Below are 18,524 nucleotides of genomic sequence, written 5' to 3'. Positions count from 1 at the left end.
ATTTAAACAAAACAGAATCGAACGCATATCTAACTAGATTGCTTATTAGCCCTTTACAGAAGTTCTGACCTGCATTCCTGGTCTGGTTCCAGCAAAAGACAACACAGACAGAGAGAACCCTTTGTTTCTCCCCCCGTCCAGCTTTGAAAGCATCTTGTCTCCTCATTGGTCATTTTGGTCAGGTGCCAGCGAGGTTATCCTAGCTTCTTAACCCTTTACAGGTGAAAGGATTTTTCCTCTGGCCAGGAGGGATTTAAATGTGTTTACCCTTCCCTTTATATTTATGACACACACCCCAAATCACAGATAGGGTGAAACGCTGGCTGTGATTTCTTCCTGGAGCTCTAGGAGAAAACAGAGTTAATAAGACACATGCACCTCTAAATATACGACCAAGTATATAAAGACTAACAATATTTTCCACATCTCAAGGACGATTTTAAACAGTTGATTCTGGGAAACTTTCATGGGAGAGTGCATCAGCCACTTTGTTACAAGCTCCTGAGATGTGTTGGATGTCGAAATCAAAATCTTGGAGAGCTAAACTCCACCGAATAAGTTTTTTGTTATTTCCCGTGGCAGTATGAAGCCACTGTAGCGCAGCATGGTCGGTTTGCAGGTGGAAACGCCGTCCCCAAACATATGGGTGTAGCTTTTCCAGAACGTACACAATAGCGTAACATTCTTTTTCACTGACTGACCGGTTGCTTTCCCTCTCAGACAGCTTCTTGCTGAGAAACACTACAGGGTAGAATTCTTGATCCGGTCCTTCCTGCATTAAAACTGCTCCCACACCACGCTTGGACGCATCTGTGGTTACTAGGTATGGTTTGTCAAAGTCTGGGGCCCATAGCACAGGGTCAGACATAAGTGTCACTTTAAGCTGGTTAAAGGCCTTCTGACACTCTTCGGTCCACTGAACGGCATTTGGCTGTTTCTTTTTGGTTAGGTCTGTCAGTGGCGCAGCAATTTGGCTGTATTGTGGTATAAATCGCCTGTACAAATTGCAGTACAAATATCCGGCCAAACCTAAGAAGGATTGGACCTGTTTCTTTGACTTTGGGACAGGCCACTTTTGGATAGCATCCACTTTGGCCTGTAGAGGGTTGATAGTTCCTTGACCCATCTGGTGTCCAAGGTAAGTCACTCTGTTTAGACCTATTTGACACTTCTTAGCCTTAACAGTTAGTCCTGCCTCCCTTATGCGCTCAAAGACTTTTTGTAGATGTTCCAGGTGTTCTGCCCAGGAATCCGAAAATATGGCCACATCGTCAAGGCAGGTGACTGCATATTCTCCTAATCCCGCTAGGAGACCATCTACAAGTCTTTGGAAGGTGGCGGGTGCATTCCGCAGCCTGAAAGGGAGTACAATAAATCCATACAGCCCGAGATGTGTGGTGAAGGCTGACCTTTCCTTGGCGGATTCATCTAGCAGTACCTTCCAGTACCCCTTGGTCAAGTCCAAGGTAGAGATGAACTGGGCCCTTCCCAGTTTCTCTAATAGGTCATCTGTGCATGGCATTGGATAGTTGTCTGGGCGAGTTACAGCATTTAGCTTACAATAGTCCATGCAAAAACGTATCTCCCCATCTGGTTTGGGAACTAGAACCACTGGAGATGCCCATGCACTGCCAGAAGGGCGGATTACACCCATCTGTAGCATGTCCTCGATCTCCCGTTCTATAGCAGTTTTAGCTTGAGGAGACACCCGGTAAGGTTGTACTTTAATTGGGTGAGCATTACCTGTATCAACGGAGTGGTATGCCCGTTCAGTTAGTCCTGGGATGGCTGAGAACGTCGGCACGTAGTTAGTGCACAGCTCATTGATCTGCTGTCGCTGCATACGCCCAAGGGTCAGGGAGAGGTTCACCTCTTCCACGCCACCAGCACTTTTCCCCTCATAGTAGACACCGTCAGGCCACTTTTGGATTTATGACAGCATGCTAGTGAGTTTGTGATGTGGGAGTGAGAACTGAGACCCACCAAATTTCTCATATAGATTCCAAATAGCCATTAGATGGAAACAATTTTTAATCCCTACTGAATCTAGCCTAGCCTAGCTCTAACTGTTGACTTACAAATGAGAAGCTCTGTAGTTCCTTAGCAATGCATAAGGACATCCAGACCCAAGTATGTACTAATGTTACACCTTCAACAATAAGACTTGCTTTCTGGAAAGATAAGTTTACTACATCAAGTTCTGGAGCTTCCACAAGCAAGATCTCCCACCATATGCTGCTTTCCTGTAAACAAAGTCTGCAGTCAAAGTCCCCACCCTATTCAGCTGCGATTAATCAAAGTGCAAATATGCAACCTTTTCAGCCCCCTTGTGCATATTATGATACAGTCTTTAATTACATGTTCACATACTATTGTTTCCCCAGCCCCCCTGGGATGGAGCATCCACCCCACACCAGCATTTAAGGGGTGAACAGACCCCTAGGAAGGCTGCACGGGAAGGAGCCAATAGGAGAGACACTGTGAGGAACAGCCAATCCAGGCCAAGCAGGACCATATAAGAAGAGCCACAGGGGCGAGCAGAATCAGTTGCTACTGGGAGCCTAAGCAATGAGAATCATAGAATCATAGAATATCAGGGTTGGAAGGGACCTCAGGAGGTCATCTAGTCCAACCCCCTGCTCAAAGCAGGACCGATCCCCAATTAAATCATCCCCGCCAGGGCTTTGTCAAGCCTGACCTTAAAACTTCTAAGAAAGGAGATTCCACCACCTCCCTAGGTAAGGCATTCCAGTGTTTCACCACCCTCCTAGTGAAAAAGTTTTTCCTAATATCCAACCTAAACCTCCCTCCCCACTGCAACTTGAGACCATTACTCCTTGTTCTGTCATCTGCTACCACTGAGAACAGTCTAGAGCCATCCTCTTTGGAACCCCCTTTCAGGTAGTTGAAAGCAGCTATCAAATCCCCCCTCGTTCTTCTCTTCCGTAGACTAAACATCCCCAGTTCCCTCAGCCTCTCCTCATAACTCATGTATTCCAGTCCCCTAATCATTTTTGTTGCCCTCCACTGGACTCTTTCCAATTTTTCCACATCCTTCTTGTAGTGTGGGGCCCAAAACTGGACACAGTACTCCAGATGAGGCCTCACCAGTGTCAAATAGAGGGGAATGATCATGTCCCTCGATCTGCTGGCAATGCCCCTACTTATACATCCCAGAATGCCATTGGCCTTCTTGGCAACAAGGGCACACTGTTGACTCATATCCAGCTTCTCGTCCACTGTAACCCCTAGGTCCTTTTCTGCAGAACTGCTGCCGAGCCATTCGGTCCCTAGTCTCTAGCGGTGCATTGGATTCTTCCGTCCTAAGTGCAGGACTCTGCACTTGTCCTTGTTGAACCTCATCAGATTTCTTTTGGCCCAATCCTCCAATTTGTCTAGGTCCCTCTGTATCCTATCCCTACGCTCCAGCATACCTACCTCTCCTCCTAGTTTAGTGTCATCTGCAAATTTGCTGAGGGTGCAATCTACACCATCCTCCAGATCATTTATGAAGATATTGAACAAAATCGGCCCCAGGACCGACCCTTGGGGCACTCCACTTGATACCGAACCATTGATCACTACCCGTTGAGCCCGACAATCTAGCCAGCTTTCTATCCACCTTATAATCCATTCATCCAGCCCATACTTCTTTAACTTGCTGGCAAGAATACTGTGGGAGACCGTGTCAAAAGCTTTGCTAAAGTCAAGAAACAATACATCCACTGCTTTCCCTTCATCCACAGAGCCAGTTATCTCGTCATAGAAGGCAATTAATTAGTCAGGCATGACTTGCCCTTGGTGAATCCATGCTGACTGTTCCTGATCACTTTCCTCTCCTCTAAGTGCTTCAGAATTGATTCCTTGAGGACCCGCTTCATGATTTTTCCAGGGACTGAGGTGAGGCTGACTGGCCTGTAGTTCCCAGGATCCTCCTTCTTCCCTTTTTTAAAGATGGGCACTACATTAGCCTTCTTCCAGTCGTCCAGGACTCCCCCGATCGCCATGAGTTTTCAAAGATAATGGCCAAGATAATGAGGACTGTGTCTCTAGCAGGCTAAAAGAAAGGAGCAGGGGAGCAAGGGAGAGTTCCTGGTGGACTGCAGGGATTGCGCAGCTGAGTGCCCTGAGGCAAGGGCGAAGAAGGTGCTGGGGCCATGGGAATCACAGCAGGAGGCTGCTATCCACAGGGTCCCTGGGCTGGGACTCAGAGAAGTGGGTGGGCCAGGGTCCCCCTGCCCTCCATTTGCCACTGAGGAAGTGGCATGATTATTGGACTGAGACACTAACCCCTGGAAGTGGGGGGAACACAGATGATGACACAGCTGTAGGGCTGAGTGACAAAGAGGGTGCTATGGTGCCTCAGGCTGTGAGAGGGGCTACAGGCAAATGCAGTGACAGTGTGCAAGCCGCAGACTGGGGGCACTGGCCTCAAGCTAATCCCCAGAGCAACCAAGAGGAGGCGCCAGCCCAGCGGTGAGTGACATTCCCCACCTTATTCAGAGAATGGACAGCTATTTGATATTTCTTTTTATCCTCAACACTGAATGTGTGGCCCCAGGCTTTATTTAATGGACACCATCCAAATCCTGCATTGAATACAAAATTATTAATTTTCACGAGTGTTTCTCTCATGTTCTCATAGTATGAGTACTTCAGAAACATTAATGCATTTATCTTCACAACACTTATCTTCTGTGAGATTAAGTTGTGTTATTATCCCCATTTTACAGATGTGGAACGGATGTGAAATTAAGGTCAAAAGTATCCACTAAATTTTGGTCCCAGCTTGAGACATCCAAGGCCTGACTTTTCAGAGTATTTAGAATTTTTACAGCACTATACATGTTCAAAGCACAGCCCTAATCAACTTCAGTTGTGGTTTTAAGTGCTCAGCGCTTGTGCAAATCTGATCTCGTGTCTCCCAGGAGTCCTCAGTTTCTACAATTCCAGGTTCTGTGAGGGAATGTGTTCTATCCATGGTTATAGACTTTTCTTCCCTCCACTGTGCCTATTCACCATCACCCCACCCTTCCTCCCGTTCCTGAAAATAACTATTACATAGGGAGCTGCTAACCTAATGTACAGAATGACTTGCAAAATGAAAAACCCCAGTGAATGCATGACCAAATGGCTTTGTTTTTTTTTTTTAATTCAAGATAAATGTGAGCAGACATACGAAAGCAAAGAGACAGCAACACACAGAGGAGACACAGTGAATATTCAGAAAAGACTAAAAACCTCCTGCAATTCACATTCTAATATAATGCTTGGGCACAAAATATTGGTATGTGAGATAAATATACATACTTCATACTATTCCTTATAACTAAGGAAAACAATCCAGCCAAAAAGAAAATGGAGGAGAAGAATGAATAGCAGTCAGGGGAAAAGAGAAACTAATTAAAAAAACCTGACATCAGTTTTGTTTTCTTATCAAATTAATTGAATTAATTTTAAAAAAGCTAAATCACCAGAAACAATTAAACTCAAACTTTCAAAGTCTCCCCCAGCTCACTTGCTAATAATGCAAATGGCAGCTGCATTCCTTCGATCAACTTGTGTCCTTTGTTACAGTTAAGCAACCCCACAATAGTCAGTGAGATCGCATGGGCTAACAGACAGCATGACTGACTGACCCTCAAATCCTAAACTACATCAGACTGGGATTCCTACGGGAATTATCCAAAAATAGCAGCTTCCAGACCATTCACCATGCAGGAGAAAGTGAACTATCTATTTCTAAAACTTGTTTTGAAAGCATGTTTTTAAGATAGACTCCGACAATAAAGGATGCAGACTGTTAATACAGCACTTTGAGCCTGATTCCGCCCTTCTCATCTACATCCTGCACACCCACTAAGGGTATGTCTACACTGGAAGTGTAATTTCCAGCTCACGTAGGCCTGGTCTACACTGGGGGGCAGGGATCGATCTAAGATACGCAAATTCAGCTACAAGAATAGTGTAGCTGAAGTCGAGGTATCTTAGATTGATTTAGAATCACTTACTTCGCATCCTCGCAGTGCCAGATCGATGGCCGCTGCTCCCCCGTCGACTCCGCTTCCACCTCTCGCCCTGGTGGAGTTCCGGAGTCGACAGCAGAGCGATCAGGGATCTACTTATTGCGTCTACACTAGACGCGATAAATCGATCCCCGATAGATCAACCACTACCCACTGATCCGGCAGGTAGTGTAGATGTGGCCGTAGACATACCTATGCTTGCTCCGATTCAGCTACCTCATGTAAAAAACAAGTGTAGCCGCAGCAGCACAAGCAGCAAGAGAGGCTAGCCACCTGCCTATGTACCTAGGGTCCTGGATAGGATCATAATTGGGGAAGCTAGGCCATCCAGCTCATCGCACTGCTGCGGCTACACCTCTATTTTTAGGGTACTAGTTCAATCAAAGAAAGTGCAGGTATGTCTGCTTGAGCAGAAAATTACACTGTCCAACTCCAGTGTATTATCCAAGCCCTTATTATGGTTGCATATTTAGAGCGACAACTTCTTAAATAACCCACAATTTCCCTCATCTCATGCCAGCTGATCAAATAATTGGTCCTATCAGTGTTCATAATATAGTTTAAAGTAATTAAAATCATGTTCTTCACTAAGAATAGAGTTTGAAAGTTTGTAAAATAAAAGTCCAAGAACAATCTTGCCTACACAATCTCTTCAGTTTCCCACCACCCTCTCTGCACAGTACATATTCTCAAACCCAAATCCTCATTAAAATTATATTGGACTGTACCATATGGGACTGCTTTGCTATTGATGAAGATACCAATTTCTGAGCAAAGAATCTCATTGTATTTTGAAAGATTGGACTATCTCCCAACATATGAAACATACAAGGACATTTAAGTAACTATTTATAGAGAACCAGATTATACTCATTGTTCCTCAAGGCCCTTCCCCTGAGACCCTTACATCCTAAAATAAGCAACTGAAACATATTAGATAAGAAGTCATGGCTACACGTTTGAACCCAAATACTGCAAACACTTATATATATGCTTAACTTCACACATGCAAATAGTCCCACTGACTTTAATCGATTGAAGCCATAGCAATTTCCCCCATCACCACTCCTGCTCCTTCTTAAAAAAAATGAAATTACCAAAACAGCTCTCCAACTGCCAGTACTGTGCATTTATGGCTCCGCACAAGTTAAACACATTAGACAAAGAGTTTTTTGGAAGGACAGAGAAAGATAAATGCTTTACTCATCTAATGACCATCCCTACTTTATCTGAACAAGTCATATAGAAACGTGCTGTGTAATTCTACTAAGTATTTCATTACAATTTTAAGATGACTCAGTTTGTGCTCCATCCTTGGAATGGGATAAGTGAATATGTAGTTGTTTTTACATTTGTCAGGGTTCCCTCCCCACTCTGAACTCTGCGGTACAGATGTGGGGACCCACATGAAAGACCCCCTAAGCTTATTTCTGCCAGCTTAAGTTAAAAACTTCCCCAAGGCACAAGTGAGTTAGACAAAGATTCAGGAAAAGGACCACTTGGAGTTCCTGTTTCCCTAAAACATCCCCCCAAACCCCTTCACCCCTTTTCCTGGGGAGGCTTGAGAATAATATACCAACCAAATCGGTTAACAAGGTGAGCACAGGCCAGCCCCTTGGGTTTTTAGGACACTAAAAACCAATCAGGTTCTTAAAAACAGAACTTTATTATAAAAACAAAATAAAAGAAGCACCTCTGTAAAATCAGGATGGAAGGTAATTTTACGGGTAATCAGATTCAAAACACAGAGGATTCCCCTCTAGGCAAAACTTCAAAGTTACAAAAAAAGGGATAAATGTCCCTCTTAGCACAGGGAAAATTCACAAGCTAAAACAAAAGATACTCTAACGCATTTCCTTGCTATTATTTACTATTTCTGAAGTTTATATGTATCTTTCAGTAGGAGCTGGATTACTTGTTTGGTCTCTCTCTGTCTCCGGAGAGAACACAAAAACCCAAAACAAAAACCTTCCCCCATAGATTTGAAAGTATCTTCTCCCCTTATTGGTCCTTTTGGTCAGGTGCCAACCAGGTTATCTGAGCTTCTCAGCCCTTTATAGGTAAAGGAGGGATTTTATGCTACCCTTAGCTGTATGTTTATGACAATGTTATTTAGAGTCATGTAGCTGACACAATTAAACTTTGGATCAAATGCCCTGATGCTTGTTTGGAGACATACAGTGTCATTTACTTTTGGTATTTTGATATGCCTTTTCATTAAGGCTCTATTTAAAAAAACAAAAAAACAAAGCCATAAGCTACTGACTTAGGCAAACTGATACAAAAACATACTATATAACAAAACAAAACTATGGAGCAAAGAAAATAGGCACTACAATGGAAAAGATTTTTCCCAACTCTAATCCTTATAATGACCTTGAAATCTAGAAAGGAATCTATCTGATCTGGGCTTTCAGACAATGTTTTGAATGTATGGAAACACATAGAATGAGAGGTTTCAGAATAGCAGCCGTCTTAGGGTATGTCTACACTACGAAATTAGGTCGAATTTATAGAAGTCGTTTTTTTAGAAATCGGTTTTATATATTCGAGTGTGTGTGTCCCCACAGAAAATGCTCTAAGTGCATTAAGTGCATTAACTCGGCGGAGTGCTTCCACAGTACCGAGGCTAGAGTCGACTTCCAGAGCATTGCACTGTGGATAGCTATCCCAGTTCCCACAGTCTCCGCTGCCCATTGGAATTCTGGGTTGAGATCCCAATGTCTGATGGGGCTAAAACATTGTCGCGGGTGGTTCTGGGTACATATCGTCAGGCCCCCCGTTCCCTCCCTCCCTCCGTGAAAGCAAGGACAGACAATCGTTTCGCGCCTTTTTTCCTGAGTTACCTGTGCAGATGCCATACCACAGCAAGCATGGAGCCCGCTCAGCTCACTGTCATCGTATGTCTCCTGGGTGCTGGCAGATGCGGTACTGCATTGCTACACAGTAGCAGCAACCCATCACCTTGTGGCAGCAGACGGTGCAATAGGACTGGCAGCCGTCATCGTCATGTCCGAGGTGCTCCTGGCCATGTCGGCCAGAAGCGCCTGGGCAGACATGGGCGCAGGGACTAAATTTGGAGTGACTTGATCAACTCATTCTCTTTAGTCCTTCAGCAGTCCTATTGAACCATCTTATGGTGAGCAGCCAGGCGATATGGATTGCTCGCAGTCGTATTGTACCATCTTCTGCCAGGCAGGCAAGAGATGAGGATGGCTAGCAGTCCTATTGTACCATCTTCTGCCGAGCAGCCCTGAGATGTGGATGGCATGCAGTCCTTCTGCACCGTCTGCTGTCAGCCAAAGATGTAAAAGATGGAGTGGATCAAAACAAGAAATAGACCAGATTTGTTTTGTACTCATTTGCTTCTCCCCCTTCCCCATCTAGGGGACTCATTCCTCTAGGTCACACTGCAGTCACTCACAGAGAAGGTGCAGCGAGGTAAATCTAGCCATGTATCAATCAGAGGCCAGACTAACCTCCTTGTTGCAATAAGAACAATAACTTAGATGCACCATTTCTTATTGGAACCCTCCATGAAGTCCTGCTTGAAATACTCCTTGATGTAAAGCCACCCCCTTTGTTGATTTTAGCTCCCTGAAACCAACCCTGTAAGCCATGTTATCAGTCGCCCCTCCCTCCGTCAGAGCAACGGCAGACAATCATTCCACGCCTTTTTTCCGTGCGGACGCCATACCAAGGCAAGCATGGAGGTCGCTCAGCTCACTTTGGCAATTAGGAGCACATTAAACACCACACGCATTATCCAGCAGTATTCCAGCACCAGAATCTGGCAGAGCGATACCGGGCGAGTAGGCGACGTCAGCGCGGTCGCGTGAGTGATCAGGACATGGACACAGATTTCTCTGAAAGCATGGGCCCTGGCAATGCATGCATCATGGTGCTAATGGGGCAGGTTCATGCTGTGGAAGGCCGATTCTGGGCTCGGGAAACAAGCACAGACTGGTGGGACCACATAGTGTTGCAGGTCTGGGACGATTCCCAGTGGCTGCAAAACTTTCGCATGCGTAAGGGCACTTTCATGGAACTTTGTGACTTGCTTTCCCCTGCCCTGAGGCGCATGAATACCAAGATGAGAGCAGCCCTCACAGTTGAGAAGCGAGTGGCGATAGCCCTGTGGAAGCTTGCAACACCAGACAGCTACAGGTCAGTCGGGAATCAATTTGGAGTGGGCAAATCTACTGTGGGGGCTGCTGTGAAGCAAGTAGCCCACGCAATCAAAGATCTGCTGATATCAAGGGTAGTGACCCTGGGAAATGTGCAGGTCATAGTGGATGGCTTTGCTGCAATAGGATTCCCTAACTGTGGTGGGGCTATAGACGGAACCCATATCCCTATCTTGGCACCGGAGCACCAAGCCGCCGAGTACATAAACCGCAAGGGGTACTTTTCAATAGTGCTGCAAGCTCTGGTGGATCACAAGGGATGCTTCACCAACATCAACGTGGGATGGCTGGGAAAGGTACATGACGCTCGCATCTTCAGGAACTCTGGTCTGTTTCAAAAGCTGCAGGAAGGGACTTTATTCCCAGACCAGAAAATAACTGTTCGGGATGTTGAAATGCCTATATGTATCCTTGGGGACCCAGCCTACCCCTTAATGCCATGGCTCATGAAGCCGTACACAGGCAGCCTGGACAGTAGTCAGGAGCTGTTCAACTACAGGCTGCTGCAGCTCAATCATACACTGGAGCATACTGGTTTGGTCCTCCAGCAGCCTCAGCATTGAATCCTGCCTCCTCTCATCACGCTGCCGCCACAATTGAGCTTCAGCCCTCTCTTCAGCCCGCCACTTACTCTTTTCAGCCCACCACCTCTCCTCCCGGTCATTTTGTGCTTTCCTGCACTCTGACATTATTTGCCTCCACGCATTCGTCTGTGCTATGTCAGTGTGGGAGGACAGCATGAGCTCAGAGAACATTTCATCACGAGTGCGTTTTTTTTTCTTCCTAATCTTCACTAGCCTCTGGGAAGGAGAAGATCCTGTGATCATTGAAACACATGCAGCTGGTGGAGGAAAAAAAAGGGACAGCGGTGTTTAAAAAGACACATTTATAAAACAGTGGCTACACTCTTTCAGGGTAAACCTTGCTGTTAACATTACATACATAGCACATGTGCTTTCGTTACAAGGTCGCATTTTGCCTCCCCCCACCGCATGGCTACCCCCTCCACCCTCCCCGTGGCTAACAGCGGGGAACATTTCTGTTCAGCCATAGGCAAACAGCCCAGCAGGAACGGGCTTCTCTGACAGGTTTCAGAGTAATGGCCGTGTTAGTCTGTATTCGCAAAAAGAAAAGGAGTACTTGTGGCACCTTAGAGACTAACCAATTTATTTGAGCATGAGCTTTCGTGAGCTACAGCTCACTTCATCGGATGCATATGAAGTGAGCTGTAGCTCACGAAAGCTCATGCTCAAATAAATTGGTTAGTCTCTAAGGTGCCACAAGGGCTTCTCTGAGTGTCCCCTGAAGAAAAGCACCCTATTTCAACCAGGTGACCATGAATGATATCTCACTCTCCTGAGGATAACACAGAGAGATAAAGAACGGATGTTTTTTGAACGCCAGCAAACATACACTGCAATGCTTTGTTGTACAATGATTTCCGAGAACGTGTTACTGGCCTGGAATGGTAAAGTGTCCTACCATGGAGGACGCAATAAGGCTGCCCTCCCCAGAAACCTTTTGCAAAGGCTTTGGGAGTACATCCAGGAGAGCCGCGAATGCCAGGGCAAATTAATCCTTTCACATGCTTGCTTTTAAACCATGTATAGTATTTTAAAAGGTACACTCACCGGAGGTCCCTTCTCCACCTGCCGGGTCCAGGAGGCAGCCTTGGGTGGGTTCGGGGGGTACTGGCTCCAGGTCCAGGGTGAGAAACAGTTCCTGGCTGTCGGGAAATCCGGTTTCTCCGCTTGCTTGCTGTGAGCTATCTACAACCTCCTCCTCATCATCATCTTCTTCGTCCCCAAAACCTGCTTCCGTGTTGCCTCCATCTCCATTGAAGGAGTCAAACAACACGGCTGGGGTAGCGGTGGCTGAACCCCCTAAAATGGCACGCAGCTCATCATAGAAGCGGCATGTTTGGGCCTCTGACCCGGAGCGGCCGTTTGCCTCTGTGGTTTTCTGGTAGGCTTGCCTCAGCTCCTTAAGTTTCACGCGGCACTGCTTCGAGTCCCTGTTATGGCCTCTGTCCTTCATGCCCTGGGAGATTTTGACAAAGGTTTTGGCATTTCGAAAACTGGAACGGAGTTCTGATAGCACGGATTCCTCTCCCCAAACAGCGATCAGATCCCGTACCTCCCGTTCGGTCCATGCTGGAGCTCTTTTGCGATTCTGGGACTCCATCATGGTCACCTATGCTGATGAGCTCTGCATGGTCACCTGCAGCTTGCCACGCTGGCCAAACAGGAAATGAGATTCAAAAGTTCGCAGTTCTTTTCCAGTGCATCTGAGTGGAGAGTGCTGTCCAGAGCGGTCATAATGGAGCACTCTGGGATAGCTCCCGGAGGCCAATACCGTCGAATTGTGTCTACAGTACCCCAAATTCGACCCGGCAAGGCCGATTTAAGCGCAAATCCACTTGTCAGGGGTGGAGTATGGAAATCGATTTTAAGAGCCCTTTAAGTCGAAATAAAGGGCTTCATCGTGTGGACGGGTGCAGGTTTACATCGATTTAACGCTGCTAAATTCGACCTAAAGTCCTAGTGTAGACCAGGGCTTAGTCTGTATTCGCAAAAAGAAAAGGAGTACTAGTGGCACCTTAGAGACTGAGAGAGTAACATTTAAAATACTAGTAAATGTTACTAAGTGACAAGTGTATCACACTTACCTTATCACTTACAAAACCCAAGCACTAAAGATCAAGGAAATTAATAGACCTAAATCTTATAGTGCCCCAAAACTCTAATTAACTTCTATCAAATAGAAATACATATTTCATCACAATACCCCTGCTGACTTCAGTGGAATCAGGATTGGCCCCTTAGTATATCCAATGACTGTACTGTTATGGGATGCGTTAAATTAAACCATTTTGCGGCTGGTGGGTGTAACTGCCGCTCTCCATTAGAAACAGTTAAACTCCTTTATGAAATAATTGTTGTCTCCAAATCAAAGGACAGGCACATGTCACCACTCAGAACAAAGGCACACCTGAGGCAACTCAGGAATTTGAACTATGCAAGCAGAGTGCTCCCTAGGTATCCTGGAGTGTGGGGGGGAAACATGTGCGTGAGAAAGCGAGAATGACACAACGGACAGATTGTCACAGCCTGGACAAGCATAGTGTGGTGCTGGCTAAGAGTTTCTTTGCTTACAGCTTCAAGGAAAAAACAGGATTTTGTACATTCCTTTGTTTGTACAAACAAACAAGATTGCATCAAAGGTACCCGACTCCACCCTCAATTTCTCCCCCTAAGAAGAACCACCTGCAAGACCCCATATTTTTGGCTAGCCACTCAGGCCAAAAAGGGATAACACCATACTTCTTTACTGGTCCCTTCACAGTGGGGATGGAAGATTGGTCTGTCATAAGAATTGTAGATAGGTGGCACAAACTTTCTAGCTCATATCAACTGGGGTTATTAGCGATAAGGACAGAGTGGAGGAAGACCAAGGGACATGTGGATAGGAGGAGGTTGTGACAGAATAATATCTTGGACAAACCTTACTTAATTGAGTTAAGCCTTATTCAACTGAGCTTAATATCTTTACATTTTAATACAATTAATTTTCATCTCTGTGTCATTGTATTTCCATGAGAAGAGTAAACAGGAGAACAGCAGGCAGGGGTGATTAGTTAAATTCACTCAGGTTGTAATATCTCCAGAGAAACTCTACTCCCTGGAAAGATCCACATATACTAGTTCAAACTGGATTCTCCAGAGACCAATAAATGATTTTTGGATAAATAGCCTGGTTTTAAACTGGCTCAGGGCCTTCTTCCTGATCCAGCAAATGGACAAAACCTCTGGTATGAAAGACCCTAGACCTTAGAGTAGGGTTGGAAGGACTTGGCCTACTGAGGTTCATAAAACTGGGTACTTTTTCTGAGCTGAAGCTGTGTTGAACTTGTTATCACAAAGGAAATCCCTTGGGCAGGGTACTGAAGGATTGCTCCTGCCAGAGCCCATGTTAGAACTGGGATGATGCATGCCAATAAGCTTATATCAGAACTATGCAGCCTAGAAATAGTTGGTCAGAAGGAAGTGGGACATGAGTCTCACCAAAGAAATGCAATGGGTGGGGAGCTGAAAGCCTGACAGTGGTGCCCTTGCTGGAGCCCCAGGGGAAATACTGGTGCAGTTGGTCTGAACTGTTATATGGATGGCCTCTATCCAGGGGTGGCTCATCAGCTTAAGCAAGTGAGGCACAGCTTAACCAAAGAATTCAGAAGCCAATTCCCAAAAGCTACATTTTTGTGTATATAAAGATTAAGGACAGTTATTTTTTTTATTTATATATACATATATCCAGAAGAAGCACTTGTGATTGGATTTAAATTCATGTTACTCACACCCTCTCCATCTCCGTAATGCCAAAAAAATGTAGTGCTGTAGATGAGGCTCAAATCACAGTATAGGTAGTAGTGCCTCAAAGCTGCCTTGTAACTATGGCAACTAACCCTGCTGAGGAGCCACTTTGAGGGCACTGTTGTGCTAGCCAGGGCTTGCAGAAGTTAAGGCAGTTCTGCCAGAATGGATGCAGGGTTCCCTCCCAGCACTGATACAGTGGAAATGCAGGGGGCCTACCTACACCACTGAGGGGCCTAAGACACAAGGATACAAGTCGCAGGGGAAGCTGTAGACATCCTGGGTTGGCAGATTAGAGACTCCCGGCCAGGATTACAAAGAACCCAGTGAGCCCCTGGCTGTGGGGGGAGGCCACCCCACTGCTGAACAATTCCTGCCCTGGGACGGCTCCCACACTCCTGGCTGGTGAGAGAGTGCTGTATGACAGCAGAGTTGCAGAGGGCTCCCTGCACAACCACAGGGCCAGTGACACTGGACATCTGCAAATGCAATGGGGAGGCTGCTGCCTTGGAAGGGCAGAACAAAGGCACTCCCCCTTCCAGGCCAGGACTGCAAGGAGGAACGTGTATATTGGAATGTCAGAGTTTGTGATAGGTGCCTCACCTGTCAATCACCAGCTGCCACTAACTGAATCCCAGCTGAAAGGAGCAGCAGAGTGGATAGTCCCCAGCAGACAGCGAAGAATGAACGAGACAGAAAAATAGGTTTCAGAGGAACAGCCGTGTTAGTCTGTATTCGCAAAAAGAAAAGGAGTACTTGTGGCACCTTAGAGACTAACCAATTTATTTGAGCATGAGCTTTCGTGAGCTACTGAGCTCACTGAGCTGTAGCTCACGAAAGCTCATGCTCAAATAAATTGGTTAGTCTCTAAGGTGCCACAAGTACTCCTTTTCTTTTTACAGAAAAATAGGTTTGTGAGCTTGACTGTTGGGATGATTTTGATATAGGTCAACATGTGTTGATCAAATGCCTCAGAGGGGAGGATACCAGGCCCAAACCTTTTGTCAAGTCAAAGCTGATAAAGGATACACAAAAAACAGCCACATTTTTGGCGTGCTATTAATGTCATATGAGCCAAAAAAAAGCTACCAAAGTTGAACTCAGCTGTTTTATAGCAGAGCAATGAACTATTTTTTTTTTTAAAAGTACCTTTGAGAGATGATTCAAGTCACCAAATTAGAATCTGGATTTCAAGCACTTCAGTGTTCAGAAGTATTTGGATCTGAAATTTTGGTTCAAGCTTATGTATTGTATAACTATTACAGTGCTTTAATATCTTTTTTAAACTTGACAGGCACATTTCAAATGAAGGTTTTTTTTCAATCAACCTAATGGATTTACCCTCTCACATGCACATGTCTGAAGATGACGAAAATATCTACCAACAAATTGTTTCCCTCGGGTGCTCCTGGCTGCAATGTAATAGTTTATCTTGTTTGGAGTGTCAGAAGCCTCAAATTTCTCCCCGGAACCCATTTTACTTGCTCACTCCATCCTTGTATATCATGCTCTCTATGTAGACACATCATATGGGAGAACTTGACAGAGCACTATTGGAGCTGAATTGTCAATTAGAACAAGATGATAAAGGTCACAAGATCAAGCAGCTTACAGATTTACACCTCAGCTTGCCCCATAGTAAGTGCTCATATAAACAAACACTGACAGCCTATTTTGCCTGTTACTACTTGGAGCACTTCTGTCATTGAGGATTATGTGCTATCTTTAGAAAAGATCAGCAGATCTCCTTTGAATTATTCAACAGTGGAATTACTGGTTTAAAATAAACTCCTCTGTTTTGAAATAAAGGACCAGGTTCTCTCTGAAAATTTACAACTTTAAAATATTGTGGATCTGTGACTTTCATTCAGCACTCTCTGAAAATCTTTTAGAACTTAAAGGGACACTTTGGGGTAAAAATCTGTTTTTAAAATCAGTTGATGTTACTAAAAAACCAAATTCATTCAAAAAGAAAAGGAGTACTTGTGGCACCTTAGAGACTAACCAAATTATTTGAGCATAAGCTTTCGTGAGCTACAGCTCCCATCCGATGAAGTGAGCTGTAGCTCACGAAAGCTTATGCTCAAATAAATTGGTTAGTCTCTAAGGTTCCACAAGTACTCCTTTTCTTTTTGCGAATACAGACTAACATGGCTGTTACTCTGAAACAAATTCATTCACTACCAATACTATTTGGCAATTCATTCAGCCTTGATGAAGAAAAGACTTGTCAGTTTCACTTTCTGGTTCTCACAAGCAACCACAATACTGCAGGTTTTTTGGTTACTAACTCTTTACAAGACAGTTTTAAATCTTCACTGAACAAGAAGTGTTCGAGTTCCAAATACTGCAACTATTTATACATATGCTAAACTTTAAGAATGAAATTAATTCCACAACCTCAGTAGGACTACTTGCATGTTTATCTTTAAGCATGTAAATATTTGAAAAAGACCTAACATGTTCATGCCACTTTAAAAGTTTATAAAATTTCTATTATATTTTCTCTCTAACACTGACAGCAACTGTATCACTGCAGAGAAGAGAACATGTGAGACAGCTTGTGACCCCTAGAGCTGTTTATATTAACTAAACACTGGGAATAAACACAACTTGATAGCAAGACTATTACTTTTAACTTAGAAAGATAACATGTCTTAAATGACAAAGAAGTGGTTAAAATTCAACAGGACTATTTTGTAATAAAAAATGACCCTGCAGCCTGCAAAATAAATTGAGGGAATGAACTGAGCAAAAACAATTTTTCTGGCAGCAGAAAACACCTATTAGCCTATGTGTGAAAAGTGAGACGCTAAAACAAGAGTTACCTAGCTCTGCAGGAGGAAGAAGTTTGTTACACGTTAACATCAGCACTAGAATTTTTCTTCAAAGGCCAACCCTGGCCAAAGCCAGCAGAAGTGACTGTCACTGATGCCTCACTGTAAGGATGCCTGTTGCCAATACATAGACCACCCGGACCCTTTCCCCTCCCTGCTGGGCTCTCTGGCCCCTATTGTTCCCTAGTTCTCCCTCTCCTTGGGAGTAGCTGGGTGTTCTCAGGGACTGGGGTGGGTGGCATGTCCTGTAGGGTGGGACCCTGGAGGAGGGAGCTGGAGCTTGCACAGGACCTCACAGCCATGCCCACAGTGGGGGGAGGGCAGGGAGGCTCCATGTTATTCTGCACAGGCCCCCGAGGGGCGCCCCGGCCTGTGAAACCTTCCACTCCTAACCAGGAGCCAGCCAGGCGCTGGACTGGGGTTTTCGGCGGGTCCCGCCTCGCAGCAGGCTAACAGGACGCCCCTGCTCGCTCTGTCAGTGCCCAGCCCCCTTCCCTCCCAGCCCGGGAGCTCCAGCCTCTCTGGCGCCCCGCAGCCGCTCACCTTGCCCCACAGACCGGGCGCAGCCGCAAGCTCCGGGCCAAGCGGAAGGCGGCGGCGGCGGCAGCAGCTGCCATGCAGAAGCCTGGCGCAGAGAGCAGGCAAGCGAGCTCCGGCTCGTCGGAGGCGGCTGCAGGACAAGGCCCCGGGGGAGGAGCCGCTGCCACCGGCTCCTTCCCTGTCCTGCGGGGCGCGCCTGGCAGGGGGCGCCTGGGAGCGGGCTGCGTGTGGGCGTGAGGGGCGGTGTGTGACATGTGAGGCAGGCGTGGGGGTGAATGAGGTACAGACACTGTGTGTGTGTGTGTGAGAGAGAGAGAGAGAGAGAGAGAATTTGCCTCTGAGAGGGGCAGTGAAGCTGTGGGGAGAGGAGAGATTGTGTGTATGGGGAGAAGTGTGAGCGAGAGAGACGCCAGTGTTGGCAGCGGTTTCAATAGTGACTTTAACCCCATTTAGTAGAGTTGGGACTTCGCCGTCAGATCTTTGTGTGGCAGAAAATGCAGCATCCACCGGAGTGAAATGTGCGGTGCAAGAGCAGTTCTGCACTAGTTCTACAAACCAGACGCA

General features: G+C 45.8%; 1 protein-coding gene across 2 annotated transcripts in view; it reads right to left on the bottom strand.

Moving 5' to 3' along the window:
* ECI2 (enoyl-CoA delta isomerase 2) overlaps positions 1-18,229 on the bottom strand; it is a 64,847-nt gene extending 46,618 nt beyond the window's left edge. For both annotated transcript variants that reach the window (XM_048839764.2, XM_048839765.2), the window contains exon 1: positions 17,964-18,229. In XM_048839764.2, coding sequence (XP_048695721.2) covers positions 17,964-18,214 — 251 coding nt within the window. In that variant the 5' untranslated portion in view covers positions 18,215-18,229. The remainder of the gene's footprint in view (positions 1-17,963) is intronic.
* Positions 18,230-18,524: the final 295 nt, after the last annotated feature.

Source organism: Caretta caretta, chromosome 2 (assembly GCF_965140235.1).
Source record: "Caretta caretta isolate rCarCar2 chromosome 2, rCarCar1.hap1, whole genome shotgun sequence".
Classification (NCBI taxonomy): domain Eukaryota; kingdom Metazoa; phylum Chordata; order Testudines; family Cheloniidae; genus Caretta; species Caretta caretta.
The sequence above is the reverse complement of the archived record's forward strand: the minus strand, read 5'-3'. Positions and strand labels throughout refer to the sequence as shown.